At 36.9% G+C, this 19390-nt stretch overlaps 1 protein-coding gene across 2 annotated transcripts in view; it reads left to right on the plus strand.

Moving 5' to 3' along the window:
• Nucleotides 1-19390, plus strand: part of LOC136035028 (uncharacterized) — a 121928-nt gene that overhangs the window by 45378 nt on the left and 57160 nt on the right. For both annotated transcript variants that reach the window (XM_065716620.1, XM_065716619.1), the window contains exon 7: nucleotides 11459-12773. In XM_065716620.1, coding sequence (XP_065572692.1) covers nucleotides 11459-12773 — 1315 coding nt within the window. The remainder of the gene's footprint in view (nucleotides 1-11458; nucleotides 12774-19390) is intronic.

The raw sequence follows: 19390 nt of genomic DNA on the forward strand, positions 1-19390 counted from the left end.
AAGGGTACTGACCGTTAAATTTGCTACGAAATAGTAGATAATGCGCATCCCCTAAAAGGCTGACATATTAGCAGGTGTTAAATTTTAAAATGTATAAAAGGACGAGCGTAGAACCTTATGAAGTTTTGAATCCATAACTTATTAAATTACTAAAACTTTTATGAAAATAATTAATTTTTATTATAAATCCCATTAGGATCAAATTTCCATCTGCCTTTATTTTTATTTTCATTTTTGTCCTTTCTTTTCATTGAGCCAAGTTTTGATTTTTTTCCCCTTTAGACAGTCCAATTTAAGCTACTAAAACTATACTGTCGTTTATTATACAATTCGTTGCTTCACGAAAAGGTAAGGAAAGGTTTGGTTTTCTTATTATCTTCAAGAATTTACTTTTGATTTCAGTTGAGTTTGTGAAAATTTAACCTTGACCTTTTCTATGTATTTCAGCATGATTGTCTTTTAACTCTGTATGCGGTTATGAAGTTTTCCTAAGACTAGGTATTAATAACACAAAATGGGTAAAAATTAGTTTCGCCGTTGAAAACTAAATTATCTTTTGGAAGCTAATTTAACTTACAACATTCTCAAGTGTGCTGTACCCAGGCGCATTACCCAATGCAAGCATACCCACTTCACTTTCGCTACAGGTTAGTGGCAAAATTGAATATTATCTTCCTTTCCTCTCTTCTCCGGTCTTTCTTGTGCTGGTAGAACTGAGAATCCACAAATTGACCGGTTTAAAATGTTCTTTGTAGATTCCACCTTATTATAGTAGCAATTCGAAATTTTGCTCATGCCCCCTCGAGTGGGCATGTGCACTTCCGACTTTCACAGACCCGACTTTCAATGCCCGGTGCATTATTTTTAAGATGTTTACTTTTAGATGCCCTGCAAGTTTGTTTGATAAGCACAAGAATGCGAATATTCAAAACTTGTATCCGCGGCAATTCTGCAAGAATATCCTCTTTGTTTTAGATCTCCTAATAGATATTACACGACAATCACAGCATTACAGATATCACAGCAAGTGCTGTGATGGCCATTAAACAAGAGCCCCGCCAAAAAGAATTTTCGGGGGGAGGTGAGTAGTGTTACCAAAATTTGTCTTTTAAACAGGATTTAATGGAAGTATTTTCCATTTTACTCTTTTCATACATTTGAAAATATTTATATGTTTCCCAGTATAGGATGTAACGCCTCGGATCCTCTCTGGTGGCACACATCCCATGACATGAGCACTATACCGTGTTATTATTAGTGTTCGTCAGGTAGAGGATTTCCATGACTAACAACTAGATTATCTTCTTCGACATTTTAAAGTAGGTTTTTGGGTTCCTTTAGACACATTATCAACGATTATAAATAGTATGAGCGTAGGTGGATCAGGAATAAAATGTTGAGGGGGCAATATGACAAGGGTGCCAATAATTGATCAAATTGACTAATTCGTGTAAGAAAAAGTAAAAAACTGAAAAAAACACGAAATGCGGCTGCCATAAAAAATCTTGGGGGAAGGCAAAGGTGGATCAAGATTAAAATCTTGGGGACCAGTGTGAAAAGGGTGCAAATACTTGATCAAAATGACAAATTTGTTTAAAAAAGGAAAAAAAGAAGAAAAAACACGAAATGAGGGTGCCATAAATCTTGGGGGAAGGCAAAGGCGGATCAAGAGTAAAATCCGGGGGGCTAATTTGACAAGGGTGCCAATCGTTGATCAAATTGACAAATTCGTTTAAAAAAGAGCAAAAAGCAGAAAAAAACACGGAATGAGGGTGCCATAAAAAATCTTGGGGGGGGGGGGAGCAAAGGTGGATCAAGTGTAAAATCTTGGGGGTCAATGTGACAAGGGTGCCAATAATTGATCAAACTGACAAATTTGTTTAAAAAAAGAGTGAAAAACGGAAAAAACACGGAATGAGGGCGCCAAAAAAATGTTTGGGGGATTTCCCCGCTCCGTGTATCCACCAGTGAGTAGGAGATATGCAAGTTCCGGTAAACCAATCGGACCTATTTCCCGTCAGCGAATCCTCAATAAATTTACGTAGTTTCATTCATTTCTCGTATAATTCGTTTGTGTTTTTCGTTTCCCGCACCCCCAGGAACTTTTTCCCTCTAAATAAACTCATTCGTATGTGCTTGGATAGCAGCACAATTTTTTTTAGCAATTGTCTCGTGACAATGATAGGGAACAAATATCTGGCTACAAAAACGTTCCAAGGCGATAACGAGCACATTTTAGTTGTTAATTATTTTTTTTTTGATGTAAAAGGCTTAAATAGAAAATGGCCCAAGAAAATTGGCAAACAAAGTCATGTTACCATAGTAACCATGTGGCATGTTTAGTATACATGATTAAGTCTACTCCAATGAACGCATGCGTAGCGGTAAATCGATTAATCCAATGGATAAAGATGTAACAGTATTACAAAATGCCCATCAAAAAGAAATTTGCTATTGATTAATGTTTAAGAGTACTTGATTATATGCGGGCATTTCTTCTACCTACGAGACCTGTGAAGACTGCTGAAACTGGAGTTATTCTTAAAAGAGTTTAAATAGTTAAAGAGTAGAGCTTGCGAGGTAGTCGCTCTTGAATTTATTGCAAATGAGTTTAAGTCATTAGTAATTAAGGACTGAGAGTTGGGGCTATGCCCCCTAGCTTCTAAAGTTACATTGCTACTTATATGTACAGTAGCAAAAGAAATGGCTTCGCCAGCTTTTTGTTTACCCCCTCCGCTCGTTCTGGTCTTAGGCCTTCACAAATGGGTTCTGGTATTTACGGTGCGGATAGGGTCTTCATCAGTTGCGCTTGTTATCAGAGCCTCATGTTTTCCGTTTTTTGGTGTTCCTTAGTCTTTGTTTATTTTGTATTTTTCTAAAACCATGTGTATAAATTTTCACTTACTATATGTGTATAAATAATTAAAAAAATTACTATGTGTTAATAATTATAAATAAATTTTACTATGTGTATTTTATTCACTTACTTTCACTTACTATAAACTTTTCGAAGTGAAAAACGTTTTCAATAATTAAACATTACATAGCTTAGCTATAATATTAATGACGAATCCGTTGTTGTTATCAGAGTCAACAAGGGAAGATTGTTTTTGCAATCGATGTACTCCTTATTATTGTTATTTGCTGTTAATGTAACTTTCGTCTTTTTTTTGTAGAGGACAAAAATGGCTCAATTATCATTCCTATTATTTTGCTCCATTTCTCTTCTTGATATACCCTAAGGGACATTGTTAGGGTATGTTTTATACCTTTTGAGGGAAAATTTTCTTAAAAATAAATGATTTAGTTATGATCATTATTTTTATGATTCTCCGGCCCCCTATTTAATGTGATCACAACTAAAGCAACTGGGGAAAAACAATATATAGTTCATTCCGCGTGTTCGATCTTCAAGGAGAGGGTTTGAAAATATATACAGGGAAGGGGGTGGGGTCATAGTTGTTAGAAAGTGCGTATTTAGACACAATTATCCGATCCTACCAGGAGGTCCTTTTGATAAATTGGGGAAGTGGGACCTCGTCCCCTTTCCTGATAGGGTATGTTAAATAGCTCCTTGTTTACGATGAAATGATCTGACCTTGTCCATCTTTGAACAATAGTGTTCCACTTGTAACAAAGCAAAGTTGGCAAAGTTAGTGACGTGTTAAACCCTAAAGTCAGTCCAGCTGCAACTATATGGGGAGGGCCCATATATGGCCCAGCACTAAAAAGAAGTATTAGTTGGTCATTGATTTTGATTTCACTTGGCCGAGTCTTATCAGAAGACAAACGCAGGGGGGTTGCAGCTTTCAGGTCTATGGCCTCATCCGACTATCAGGATTTTACTGTTTTCTAATAAATTTTTTAGATATCCAGTGCTATCTGGTTAATTTTCATGTTTTAAGAATATCCCCCCCCCAGTGAATTGCATGTTCTGTAGAGATATGACTTCAGGTTCAAACACATCTAGCTACGATTAAACTTCTGTTAGGAATGATCATTCTAGTGTTAAACAGAAATTAATGCTTTTACCAACACTTTTTTATGGTTGGTATTTGCCAAGTGACATAGAGCGATCGCAAATTCTGTCGGTCTGTCTGTCTGTCGATCTGTCTGCATGTCGGTCCGTCGGCCCGGTTTTGCTAGTTTAGGCCCTTCCAGATAAGCTAGGACGCTGCAATTTGGCAGGCATACCAGGGACCAGACTAGATTAAATTAGAAATAGTCTTTTTTCCGATTCGACCATCTGGGGGGGGATAGGGAGACGGTTAATTCAGAAAAATTAGAAAAAATGAGGTATTTTTAACTTACGAACGGGTTATCGGATCTTAATGAAATTTGATATTTAGAAGGATACGGTGTCTCAGAGCTCTTATTTCAAATCCCGACCGGATCCGGTGACATCGGAGGGAGTTGGAGGGGGAAACCAAAAATCTTGGAAAACACTTAGAGTGGAGGGATTGGTGGGAAAAATAAGCACAAGTCCTAGATACGTGATTGACGTAACCAGAACGGATCCGCTCTCTTTGGGGGAGTTGGGGGGGGGGGGTAATTCAGGAAAATTAGAAAAAATGAGGCATTTTTAACTTACGAATGAGTGATCGGATCTTAAAGAAATTTCACATTTAGAAGGAAAATTAGAAGTAATTTGGGAAAATTAGAAAAAATGAGGTATTTGTAACTTACGAACGGGTGATCAGATCTTAATGAAATTTGATATTTAGAAGGATCTTGTGCTTCAAAGCTCTCATTTTAAATCCCGACCGGATCCGGTGACATTGGGGGAGTTGGAGGGGGAGACTGGAAATCTTGGAAAACGTGAAAATTGAGGTATATTAATCTTACGAATGGGTGGTCAGATCTTAATGAAGCTTGATAAATAGAAGTATCTTATATCTCAGGTGCTCTATTTTCAATTTGAATCCGATCCGAGGGTTGGAGGGGGAAAACTTGATGGGAAGAATAAGCACAAGTTCTAGATACGCAATTGACATAATTAGAACGGGTCCGCTCTCTTTGAGGGAGTTGGGGCGAGGGGGGGTCCAGTGCTGTGGCCCAGTTTGGGGCTTCTGGACGGGCTAGGATGATGAAAATTGGTCGGCGTGTCAGGGACCTGCATAAAATTGAATTGATAAAGTCGTTTTCCCCGATTCGACCATCTTGGGGACTGAAGGGAGAGGAAAAATTAGAAAAAATGAGGGATTTTTAATTGAGTGGGTGATTGGATCTTAATTATTTTTGATATTTAGAAGAATCTCGTGTCTCAGAGCTCTTATTTTAAATCCCGACCGACATTAAGCCTCTGATTCTCCTTTTAAATCAATCTATTGATTCTTAGAATTTTACTAGAGCTCATGCCATAGAGCTCTTGGCTCTTAGCTCTTCCGACCTCGTCTCAAGTGCATATGAGCTCTTAGCTCTTGTTTTACAAAGAACTTTTCAAACTCTTACTATACAACGAATTATTGAACTTTCATGGCAGTGTTTTCTAGGGGGGTGCATAGTAGAAAGGGAGTCTTATGTCGTCATTTACGAAAATTATCACCTTGTACTAGCATTTGAATAACAGGAATAAGTGAATGTAAGCACAATTGGTGAAATTTTCCTATTTTTATTTTCTATGTGACATTTCGGTGGTAGGCCTATATTAATTTTTTTTATTGGTGACATCCAATATAAATTGCTGAGAGATCTAATTCAAACGCGGACCAGGGCTTCGCCGGCATGGCTACGAGACAGGCTTGTTGATATGAATTCTCATTGTCACTTATCTTGTAACAGCAGAAATTTAAGCCTCTTCTTGATGTCGTGGTGTCACCATAGGTTTGATACAACCATCATGGCAAAATACAAATTCTTCCTTGAAGTTGTGTCCTGTTTAGATCGTTTTAGTGGCCAGAAATGTCAATATGCCAGTTAAAAAAAAAGAAAAAAACATGTAGCCGATTTCAAAGCCAGACCCCGGCACTCGGCATGGGGTAGGCTGGTATATATTGATTCTCGTTGTAGGTAGCAAACTCCAAATGAGTCAGCTTTGTTTGCTACTTTTTCCTAGGGAAAATGAAAGGCTTCCCAGGGAACACATAGAAACATTGGAGGGTTTTGTCTTCCAAACACGCAATTCTTTGTTTTCACTCCATTATTGACACGTTCCTATACTCCCTTCTCGTGATTGCTTGTCTTTCTCACTGCTGCTTATCTTTTAATCGCATATTTCCTTGTTCTCGATCTTTAGTCGCATATTTTTTAGTCGCATATTTAGTCGCCTTGATCTTTTAGTCGCATATTTCTTTGTTCTTCGCTTTTGTTCTGAATAGTTTTAATTCTTGCTGCCGCTTATCTTCGAACCATATGTTTCTTGGTTCTTTACTTTTGTTTTTGACCCATGGAAACTGTTGCTGACGGAATTATTTTGACTGTATATGCTTGTCCTTCATTTTTGTTTATCGTTACTTCAGACATGTTTTTAATATCCTTTACTTTAGCTGCTCAGATTGGTCTTGTCAAGTTTGATGGTCTAGTTTGACCAAGTTTTTGTTCTTCATTTTTGTTTATCATTACTTTAGACATTTTTTTAATGCCCTTTACCTTAGCTGCTCAAATTGCTCTTGTCACGTTTGAATGTCTAGGCTGCTCATTTGACCTCTAGGCATTATGAAACTACTTAAAACGCCTTTTGTAAATTGACTAGGCTAATTAGACTTGGTATTTTATACTTAGCTATATTCCTTTTGTAATCTCGCATCCGTCATGGATATAAAAACAATACTTTCACTCCGGGGGGGGGGGCGTATATGATATAATTTTTTCTCTTGAAATGTACTCATAAATATGACGTCAATCATGATTTTTCTTCTCAGTCATGTTTCTTATGTCATTTTGTATGCATCATAGACACTGAAAATGATACAACCACTGATGAGGCAAATATGACGTATTTATGCTTTTCAAATGTATTCATAAAACATGCTCGTACAAGCTCCTCGTACAAGCTCAGGGTTAAGAGACCATCTAGGAACTTCAGATGCAACGCGTACTTCACGTTCAGGAACAGCAGTAGCTTCTGCGCATCGCATGGCGTGGGTAAGCTTAGAACAGTATATGTTTAACAGAATCTGTTTTTCACCAGCTAATATATCTGCATTCTGCTGAAGGAGCTGGAATGGTATTTTAAGTTTCGTTAAAATACTGTCAAGAGCACTTGAGTATGTTGTTAAGTCAATTTTGTTCGATTCAGACTTTCTTTTAACATTTTCTTTTACTTGGGGACCTATTCTCAACATAAGTGACTTCGAATGGGCAGATGCTGAGAAAATTATCAGAAATTGATACGCTTGTGTTAACGTGACAATTATCGAGCGCTTTTATATTGTTAGAGAAGAGAAAGAAATCTAAAGAGCTGGTAGACACTGAATTATGGACATAGGTAAAGGAGCAATCGTTCAAGACAGGCTGCAGATCAGCAAAATCGGGTAGAATAATTTGAGTCCTTGCATTATCATTCAGATCACAATTAAACCCTCCCACAACGATCACCTGGCCATGCTTATCTAAACATTCCCTGACAGAGTGCACTAGAGCTAGAAAGAAATCCAAAGATCTAGTAAAGCCTGAATTATGGACATAGGTGAAGGAGCAATAAATCATTCAAGACAGGTTGCAGATCAGCAAAAGCGGGTAGAAGGATTTGAGTCCTTGCGTTAGCATTATCATTCAGATCCCAATTCAAGTCTCCCACAACGATCATCTTTACCATGCTTATCTAAACATTCCCCGATAGAGTGCGCTAGTTTGGCTTATGCAGCAGTAAATCACTCTTCTCAGACAAGATCGCGGTAGTCGGTTGGAAGATAGACGGAGAACACATAAGTATCTCCATTTTCACAGCTATGTAATGTTTCTCTTCACCAATCAGCTGGGTGGTAAGATGAGAGTTGACAAGAATGGCAACCCCGCCCTTTCCCCGAAGAGATAGCAGGCACAGCAAATAATTGGATGAAGTCAGGTAATTTCAGTAGAGAGACAGAAGAAGCTGTCCTGTAAACATATGTCCTGTAGCACATCATTACAGCATTTTACAGTACACTTAGCAAGCATAGCACTTTCAAGAAAGGGCAGTTTATCAATTACACTGCCTTTTATATTTCACAGGCACACCTTTAGCTGATGAGTTACCATTTATTTCCCATTAGCTACTGAGCATTTTATAGTATAGCAGGGATGGTCATCAGAACTGCAAAATGCAAATTTTACACCCTTAGAACAAGGGTTCTCTCTTGAGTTCTTGTGATCATCTGCGCAGCGACAACAGCAAGTAATGTCTTTATAGGTCTGAGCTGCACGCCCGTACTGTTGTCAATTATAACATTGTATTGGTAAAGATTTTTACTCCAGAATTCAATGTTTCTCATAGCCGAAGGTCAAAGGATTTTCGAGAGCATTCAGAAGATCAGTCTTACTTTCGAAAAACAACTTATACGAACGAGTGTTTCGTATCCTTTCTGCTTTCAAACAATTCTCAATCATAGTGCACAGATCCGTGCCCGTGGCATCATCCGGAATGTGGTATGTAATGCCAAAGAGCAAGGGGGATTTTAGTTTTGCATCTTTCACGACATTAACAAGAGTAGTCGCATCTTTCTTGTCATCAAGTAACATCTGCCACTCTTTCTGCAAAGACTTCAAGTCTAGTATGTATAGAACAGCAAGCTGAGAACAGCTTGCTGTTCTCACTTGCTGTTCAGAACAGCAAGCTTGCTGTGAGAACAGCAAGCACCATCAGCAAGGCTCTCAAGGCAATCTTCGCGCTCAAAAGGCTTTTCAAGACCCTTAGGTGGTAGTTTCAAAATTACTAAGTACGTAAGTTCCCTCTTTCCTCATGTTTAATCACCAAAAATCCCATGCTATAGATTCTTATCTTTAGTTTAGTCGTTGTGAAATATTAAATAGAAAAACAAGTTTTTTTTAACTGAAAGTAAGGAGCGATATTAAAACTTAAAACGAACAGAAATTACTCCGTATATGAAAGGAGCTGTTCCCTCCTCAACGCCCCGCTCTTTACGCTACAGTTTGACTCTTTCTCTCAATTCGACTTTTTAAAACAGTAAAAAACTTTCGCTCTTGACGATAGAGTTCCCCCTCTCTCTTGACGATAGAGTTCTTTAGTACTTCAAAAAGCCTCTTATTCCAACTAATGGGCCTTCTGTTTCAGGAGTCGTTCTTAAAGAATTGGGACAAAAGTCAAACTTTAGAATAAAAAGTGGCACATTGAGGAGGGGATAGCCCCCTCATACACGGAATAATTTCTGTTCGTTTAAGTTTTAATGTGGCTCCTTACATTCAATTAAAAAAACATATTTTTATATTTAATTTATGATCGTTTTTCTAATAATGCCAGGAAATCCACCTTTCCCCTCTAAGGAAAATTCTCCTCCCCCCCAAAAAAAATACTTCTACATAAAATCTCCCCAGAAAATTTTCTCTCGACAATTCGCTTGGAAAATTATTCTTAATTTCATTTGAAAAATTTTCCGTGAATTTTTTTTCGGAAATCACCCCCTCTCCCAACGGCAACTATCACCTACGGGAAATTTCCCCATGGAAAATTTATCCCATGGAAAATCACCCCCGACGAAGAAATAACCCAGACAACTCCGACCCCGTTGAAAGTTCCCCAGGCAGTTCTTCTACAGCGTTTCTACTTGTATTCGCCAAAAAGAAAGTAAGACAAGTAAAAAAGAATTTCCTATAAGAATTCTGGTAAATTCCCCGTGTAAAATTTCCCCTGGAAAATTCACCTCCGGAAGCTTAACTCCCCACGAAAAATCCTCCCTGTGGAAACCCCCTTTCCGAAAAACGTCTGCATACTTTCCAATAAAATATATTTTATATGAACAAGAGGCAAATCTTATAACTTAGAGCCCTTTTCACACGGGTTCTGTGGTGGGGGGGGGCATGTCATCCCCAGAAGTTTAGTTATTGGATCTTTTAACTATGCTGAACAAAATGGCTCTCTCAAAATTTTGATCGAATGACTTAGGAAAAAATGCCGTGGAAGGGGGGTTAGTTGTCCTCCAAATCTTTTTGGTTCTAGGGTCATCTGTTCGATACGATCACCATTGGGTAAAAAAAAAAAAAATAAACACAGATACATGATCTTTCTTCAGGAAACAAGAAGAAAACAAAATACAAAATTCGACTTTTTTGCAGATAGGAGCCTGAAACATATACAGAAGGTTCTCTTAGATGCTGAATGTCATGGTCTGATCAAAAGCCAATTCTTTTGACGTATCTACTGTTATCAAAAATTCAATTTTTTAGTTTCGGTTACTATTGGACCGAGTCACTCCTTACTTACAGTTCGTTACTACGAACTGTTTGATAGCCATCTTAAGCGAAATCTAATTTAAGTAAAAAAAAAAGAAACTAGCAAGAATTAATAATAATATTTCCTTGAATAGGGATTTAGGAGAATATTCACTGAATGCTCTATACACAAATTTAATTAAAAATGACCTTACGAAATATTATAAAAAACCAATAGATATTAACACAGAACCTGTCACAAATAGACCTATAAGATCAGCAGCAAAAAAAGCTAGGCTGGCATTAAAAACGTGTTTTTAAATCATTTTCTTTCATTTCAGTGGATTGCCTTGTTTCATAACAATTTATTTATCAGTCCTGGTTGAACTTCGCTGAACTAAGGATGCTGGGACTGTTTTTAAAAACCGTTCATTTTAGTTTTATTGATTTTATCCTCTTGTAAGTTGTTTTTTCTTATTTGTATTGCTGAGGACGGCCCTTAAGGGCCGAAATATTCATTCTAATTTGTTTCCCACTGTCTTAAAAAATTACCTATTGTTGTTCTTGTTTTTGGTGTTTGTGATGGAAAGGCAGTATGGTCTTCGTCGTTATTTACGTCTAGCTTATGATCTGGGGTAAGATAAGTTAACATTTTATTCCTGAAAGCATTTACCGCCAATTCCCAAATAAGGACGGTCCTCTGGGCAATTAACATAATTCTTATGGTCTGTAATATTCGTTTGATCATGGTTGATCCCTTAAAGCAGCCTGATAAAAAACGGACCCTAGCCTTTAGTAACCAAAAATTTAAAAACATGTTTAAAAAAAATCCAAGTGAAGAAGAATTGAACTTGATTAAGGAATGGTAACTATTGGTGTGATTAATGTTCATTTTAAACTTTTGTTGAGAAATTCATGAGAATTAAAATTCATAAATTTACAAATTTATGAGAATTTAGAAAAATATCCTGAAAACCCACATAAATGACGTCAGATCGAAAAATGCAGCATTAGAATTACCATAGTCAAAAACTCCATTTCTTCTTCCACAAACCCCACTAATCTCCTCTTTCTTCTTTTTCTTTTTTTCGGTCATCTGAGAGCAGGACCTACCATTTCGACAGTTCAGCTTTTGATCCATCCTTTTTTTCAGAGTCACCAATAAAAAATGGACGAATAGATCATGATGCTTATCAGAAGAGGAAGCTGCATGATGACCTGACTCTTTATTGGCGTACAATTAAAGACGGCGAAGAAATTGAATTTGCTCTAATTGCTAAGGGTACAAGCTATGTTGCACTGGGGTGGCGTCCCGCTGACTTGGATGAGTCATGTCGAAAGTTCCCAGAAATATCAGGATCAACAGGGTCTTTCGAGGAACCACTCAAAACCACTACAATAACAAGTATCGATAACAAATCAGCTACAAATAACGCAACTGAAAGCCCAACAGATATAAAACAAACCACTGAAGAAATGGGTATAGGTGATATAGCTGATAATTTCCGGAGTCTTGGTCAAAGTGACCAAGATGGTTTGGGTGACGATGACGTATTTGTTAATAGCAGTGAAAGTGATAAAAATAATGGATCAACATATACAAAAAGCGGTACAATCAGTACAATCACTCCTTTGGGAGATAATACTGGAGAAGCACCAAGAAGTAGTTCAATTAAAGCCGAAACAGAGCCTATTATAATATCCAGTTTGCCCGCTAGCACAGTATCTTCCTCAACTTTGCTTGTAACCGTGCCTTCAAATACGGAAAAAGTACTGACAAGTACTTCCAAAACTGGAAGTGAGAAAAGCAGTCCAGCTCCTTCGACAGCTACTTCATTATCGCTTGACAAGGATAGTGAAGAAGAGGCCCCTAGTAACTCCAAGAATGAGAAAAATAGTGAGGAAGAAGAGGAGGACAATTATTCTCCTTTAGAGGAAGTAGAATCTCCTAAAGATTCTAAAAGTGTTACAAATGGAGAGGACGCTGTAGAAGAAGAAGAGTATGAAGTGACTGAGTATTATGATGAATATGACGCAAGTATTAATTCTCAGGTTGTACCGGAAGAAGTCAATGACATTCCTGGAGGGCTTCTATCTTTAACGCCCCATTCAACTAGGATTGCCACATTCTCACCGGCTTCATTTCAAAACACACCGAAAATGGAAACAGATGGTTGGCGACCTATAACACGTCCGACAATGGCTCCTCTTCTAAATCGTCTTCCAGTTTCTGAAGTAGTGCCTGTTGATACTCGTCCATCTACTTCTGAACCCGAATCGACGAGACGTTTGACTGGCTTGGACAGACTGCGGCAGAAACTAAGCAGCAGAGCAGCTGCAGCAGCTACTGAGAGCACACTGGGGAGGAGGGTTAGCAATTTAAATTCAGATGAACTGATGGCTCCAGACGAAAGGCAGTCTTTTGAGCAGCTTTTTCGAAAGAGAAGAAGTACTGATCTTGATAGGAAGTAAGTAAATTCAGATTTACTTTCAAAGTTTTGATTTGTTTTTCTTAAATCACCTTTGCATTTTTAACATATAAGGAGTCGTTTTAAATAGATGCAAAAAGTACGAAATTGATTATTAACAGAGTACAGCTAGGAAATTTTCCTGGGGGGGAAGCAATATAAGGAGTTTTTATTTATCAGAATATAAATAGAACTATTTCTCATTTTCGTTTTTTGAGCAATATTTTTAAAAAGCCTTCTTGTTTCCCCTGATCAGTCGTGTCAATTCAAGAAAATTAGAGGAGGAGGAGAGGGCAGTATTTATTTTTCAAAATCTAACGTGGGGCCAATTTTTTTCAAAGAAAATACCAAAAGAAAACCCTTTAATGAAAATACCAAAAGAGAAATTTTTAAAAAGCTAGGGGGAGGGAAGATAGAACATATTCTGGGAGGGGTCCCGCAATTGACGTCCCTACCCAAAGTTATATCATCCCCCTAGTGACACCATTGGGTTAAATAATAGTTTCTTTATTTATTACTGCACACTTTAATGTAAACAAGAAGGGTATTAACCGTTTTTGTAGCTTATAATTGTGCATAGCGTATAGAACCTGTTCATTGCTGCCCGTAAAAAAACGAAAAACAAAATGAGAGTAAAATATTTAATAATATAACTGTCTGCGGCACACGAAATAAACGATTTAAGTTATTTTTCTTACTCAGAGGCACGTTTTGTTCACAATCTGTGTCAGTCACTACTTCCTGTTTCCGCTTCTTCTGTGGCTGACTTGATTTAGTTTTGTTTTAAAATTCAAGTCATTGTTAACTCCTACTTTTCTTGGTTATAATTCGTAAACATGTCTTCATTCCAAAGGGTTATGTACTAGATAATTCCATGTACATTAGAAGTTTTGAAAAGAAAATGGAACCATTGACGGCTCCGGAGCCGCGACTTAGAGCTAAAAGTGGGTTGTAGTTGAGTTGAGATGTACGTTGTTATGTTCCATATCAGTGTGTATAAATTTCTCTATCACCAAATGGTAGTTTAGCGGCATTTTTTATGGTGTCATAAATCCTTTTTGCTTTCAGTCCGAACATAAAAATGTTGAATGCCAATATAGCTGAAAGGGAAGCAAATACATAAAGCCAACCTTTTGCTGTGCTGCTTTTAAAAAAAAATGTGTAACTAAAGTTTAAAATGTTACCAAAGGTTCATTTTGTTATTGATAACTATGTCCCCATTCCAAAGGGCTATGCACTAGGTAGCTTCAGGCGTGGATAAGAATGAATGTTGAAGGAGGCCCCGATTAAGCTTTGGCTCCCTAATTGACATTCCCCGAATTTGAAATAAATCCAAATATCTAGCTATCTAACTGGATTAGCTGTAATTACATGGTATGATAATGTTGAAAGTGAATTGTTAAAAACAATGAACGTTGAAAGAAAAATAAACAGAAAACTTTTATACACATAATAATTCAAGTAGTCCTACAATTATTTCGGTTCTACATTCAAGGTCTTTATCAAGAAATGGAAAGACCCCCAATAAACATGCTGGAGCTACGGATCTGAATCTATCCAATCATAGCAGCCTCAATTCGCAAAAATATGAAAAACAGATTATCAAAACTACGGTAGTAGGAAGGGATAATTTATTGGTATTCCTTCTATGGCCCTCCCCCTGTGTGTACTTAAGAAATCCCTGTACCTCAAAACCATTTAGACACCCAAATTCCTTCATTTTTAATACTGTATTCACTAAATGATAGTACGAAACTCTGATAATGAGTTTCGGAAAGTACTTGCTTTCTAAACTTCAGTACCGTGACATTCTACCGGATCAACCTCTACCATCAAGAACGAGAAAGCAAGATAAGTTAGTTCCCTTTAAAGCAAGAACAAACCGATATGGTAATTCCCTCGTCCCGGTTTTCGTCAAAATGTATAATAAGAGTTAATATTTATAGTTTGATTTATATTTACAAGTGTAGTTTGATTTTGTATATGTTGTAAAGAAACACAAATCAGCGATAGCTGTCAAGTTTTTGCTATTAAACCTGTCTACTACTACTACTACTACTACTACTACCAAAATAAGGAAAATTTCCACCTCCCCCTTGTCCTCATTTGAAAGGATGATGAAATAATGATAAAATTACCGTTTTTCTCCGGAATTTGTGCAATTCTCGAGCAATATTCCTTGTTATTTTTTTCTTAGGCTGCTTTATATCTTATTTAATTTTACCTTTCGAGATTTCATTCTTCTTTTATTGTGGACCTCAATTTTATTCTGTTCTCTTCAATATCTGCTTCTATTCTTCTTTGTTGTTTAATTCTTTCAATTCCTTTGTCCCTTCTCTTCACGATTAAATCTTCTAGATGTTTCTATGCTCAAATGTTCGTTATTTGGATGTTTTGTAACCGCTCCAAGTAAGAATTAAATAAAAAAAAAAGTTTTTTTTTGAAATGAAAGTAAGGAGCAACATTAGAACTTAAAACGAACAGAAATTACTCCGTATACAAAAGGGGTTTTTCCTCCTCAACGGCCCGCTCTTTATGCTAAAGTTTGACTCTTTCTCTTAAATCTATTTTTAAAACAGTAAGAAACTTTAGCATAAAGAGCGGGCCGTTGAGGAGGAAACGTCCCTTTCATATAGTTTTAATGTTGCTCCTTACTTTCATTTAAAGAAACTTTGTTTTTTTTATTTAATTTCTGGACTTTTTTGAGTTAATGCATGTTTTGATCTTGGCTCTTCGCACATAAATAATTAAAACGAAATTTTCGTATTAATTAATTGCAATTAATCAAAAGATTATGAGAAAAAGCGAGGGAGGAGGCCTAGTTGCCCTCCAATTTTTGGATTACTTAAAAAAACACCTAGAACTTTTAATTTTTTTACAAATGTTTTCATATTCGTATGTTTTATTGCGTGTATGAGGGGGTTCTTCCCTCGTCGATACCTCGGTCTTTACCCAAAAGCTTAAATTTTGTCTCAATTCCTCAAAAATGACCTCTGAAAAACAAAGGTCGTAGAATAAATAGTTGAAACTACTAAAAATACTTTAGCGTAAAGAGTGAGGTATAAAAAGGAGGTAAACCCCTCATATGCGTAATAATTTTTGCTCGTTTTAAGTTTTAATGCTGCTCAAAAACTTGTCATATTTATTTTTCAAATAATGCTACAAAACTCTTCGCCCCCTTCATGCAAACTCTCTTCCCCCATGACAAGAATCTCCATGGAAGTATCCTCCCACGTAACCCGCCCCCCTCAAATCTCCCCCTAAACAAAAAAATCCCCCTGAAAACGTCTGTACACTTCCCAGTAACCATTACTATATGTAAACACAGGTCAAAGTTTGTAACTTGCAGCCCCTCCCATGGGGACTGTGGGGGAGTAAGTCGCCCCTACAGACATGGTTATTAGATTTTTCGACTACGGTGAATAAAATGGCTATCTCAGAATTTTGATATGGTGACTTTTGGGGATAAATGAGTGGGAAAGGGCCTAGGTGCCTTCCAATTTTTTTGGTCACTTAAAAAGGGCACTCGATCTTTTAATTTCCGTTAGTACTAGCCCTCCCGAGACATTATAGGACCACTCAGTCGATACGATCACCCCTGGGGAAAAAAACAACAAAAAAAGCAAAAAAAAAACAAAAAACAACAAATAAACACGCATCCGGGATTTGCCTTCTGGCAAAAAATGTGAAATTCCATATTTTTGTATATAGGAGCTTGAAACTTTTACAATAAGGTTTTCTGATACACTGAATCTGATGGTGTGATTGTCGTTAAGATTGTATGAGTTTTAGGGGGTGTTTTCCCCTATTTTCTAAAATGAGGCAAATTTTCTCAGGCTTCTAACTTTTGATGGGTATAACCGATCTTGACGAAACTTATATATTTAAAATCAGCATTAAAGTTTGATTCTTTTGATATTGGTATCAAAATTTCATTTTTTAGATTTGTGGTTACTATTGAGCCGGGTCGCTCCTTACTACAGGTTGTTACCACGAACTGTTTGATACTGCTTGTTTTGTCATTAGTTCTTATTCAATAAAAGCTTAATATAAATTTTGAACAACTAAATCTTATATACAGTGATGTAAGGGGCTGTTATCAATAAGAATACTTCTTACTCTGCTATCAATCCTTATTAAATATATGTTTTTTTTTAAGTTTTGTTGTTATCTGAAAAAAATCCTGTGCGTATCGTTATCAGATTCTTGAACGTAAGATTAAATAAAAAAAAAAAACAAGTTTTTTGAAATGAAAGTAAGGAGCGACATTAAAACTTAAAACGAACAGAAATTACTCCGTATATGAAAGGGGCTTTTCCTCCTCGACACCCCGCTCCTTGGGCTAAAGTTTGATTCTTTCTCGCAACTCTACTTTTTAAAGCAATAAAAAACTTTAGCGTAAAGACCGGGGTGTCGAGGAGGAAAAGCCCCTTTCATATACGGAGTAATTTCTGTTCGTTTTAAGTTTTAATGTCGCTCCTTACTTTCATTTCAAAAAACTTGTTTTTTTTTAAATTTAATTTCTGAACGTTTTTGAATCAATACATGTTTTGATTTTGGCTCTGCGCAGAGGAATAATTAAATCGAAATTTACATTTTTTTTTTTTTTGGCTAAATGGCTTTCTCATAATTATGATCGAATAATTTTGGGAAAAAAGAGCGGGGGAGGAAGCCTAGTTGCTCTCCGATTTTTTTGTTAATTAAAAAGGCAACTAGAACTTTTAATTTTTTACGAATCTTTTTATTAGCAAAGTTTACGTAACTTATAAATTAGCTTACGTAAAAAACTTTTGTAGTCTCACGTTTTTGTTACATATATGATTGGGTTCGCTCCCTCTTCAGTACCTCGCTCTTTACACTAAAGCTTAAATTTTGTCCCTATCCATTAAGAATGACCTCTGAATCACAAGAGCAGTAGAATAAATAGTTTAAATTACTAAAAATACTTTAGCGTAAAGAGCGAGGTATTAGGAGGAGGTGACCCCTCATATGGGTAATAATTTTTGTTTGTTTTAAGTTTTAATGCTGTTCCTTACTTCCAGCTGAAAAAACTTTTTCATGTTTATTTTTATAATGCTGGTAAATCTTGCGCTCCCTTCATGAAAATTTTCTTCCCCCATGACAAATTCTCGATGGAAAGTTCCCCCAGCATATCCCCCTCTTCTCAACCCCTCCCCCAATAAAAAAAATCCTCCTGAAAACGCCTGTACACTTCCCAATAACCACTACTATATGTAAGCCCTTGTCAAAGTTTGTAACTTGTTGCCCCTCCCACGGGGACTCTAGGGGAGTAATTCGTCCCCAAAGACATAGTTATAAGGTTTTTCGACTACTCTAAATAGAATGTCTGTCTCAGAATTTTGATCCGTTGACTTTGGGAAAATAAATAGCTTGGGAGGGGGCCTAGGTGCCCTCTAATTTTTTTGGTCACTCAAAAAGGGCACTAGAATTTTTCATTTTCGTTAGAATGAGCCCTCTTACAACATTCTAGGACAACTGGGTCGATACGATCAAACCCTGGAGAAAAAAACAAACAAACAAATAAACACGGATCCGTGATTTGCCTTCTGGCAAAAAATACAAAATTCCACATTTTTATAGATAGGAGCTTGAAACTTCTACAGTAGGGTTCTCTGATACACTGAATCTGATGGTGTGATTTTCGCTAAGATTCTATGAATTTTAGGGGGTGTTTCCTCCTATTTTCTAAAATAACGCAACTTTTCTCAGGCTCGTAACTTTTGATGGGTAAGACTAAACTTGATGAAACTTATATTTTTAAAATCAGCATTAAAATGTGATTCTTTTGATGTAGCTATTGGTATCAAAATTCCATTTGCTAGTTTTGGTTACTATTGCGCCGGGTCGCTCCTTACTGCAGTTCGTTACCACGAACTGTTTGATTAATGAGCTTATTGAATAGAAATTTTTTATAAGTTTCGAGTAAATAAAAATTATATACAGTGCTGTCATGTGCTGCTATCAGTACCGATAATATTTGCATTGTTATGACTGACCGTATTTCAAACAGCAGTCTGGGCGAAAAGTGTGGATCAATCCTACTTTCTTTGGCTATAATAAGAGAAAGGTTGTGATGGCTACGGCACGTTCTGCGGATGAAGGATGACAGATTGACAAAGATTTTCCTTTTCGGCTAACCACCTAGCGCTAAACGAAAAGCAGGTTGTCCGTGGTAGGGATGGGAGGATGTCATCAAGAAAGATTTAAAGGAAATGCAAATTGCCTTAGAGAGTGTAAAGAGGGATGCTTTGACTACATTGAGATGTAGGAGGAGAGTGCGTAGCTGTGTTGACCTCAGGCAGCCTGGTGCTGTGGTGAGTTGTTAGCAGTAGTAGTAGTAACAGCAGTAGTATGAATATATATTGAATATAAGCTTTTGTAAATTCTGAATGCATAATGTTGAGACAAATAAGGTGAAAAAAGGTAAAGAATACAGTATTGGACTTTACAGTCCCTACCAGCTGTGCTGATCTCCGTTTTAGAAGTAAAATGGGAGGGGGGCTCGGGTGGGGGATAGCTATCCAGTGCTTTCGTACATTCTTCGTCTTTGCCTTTCTAATATTTCTCCAGAAAACTATTTAGAGCAAGGCCAACCC

The sequence above is a fragment of the Artemia franciscana genome, chromosome 13, assembly GCF_032884065.1.
Source record: "Artemia franciscana chromosome 13, ASM3288406v1, whole genome shotgun sequence".
Classification (NCBI taxonomy): Eukaryota; Metazoa; Arthropoda; class Branchiopoda; order Anostraca; family Artemiidae; genus Artemia; species Artemia franciscana.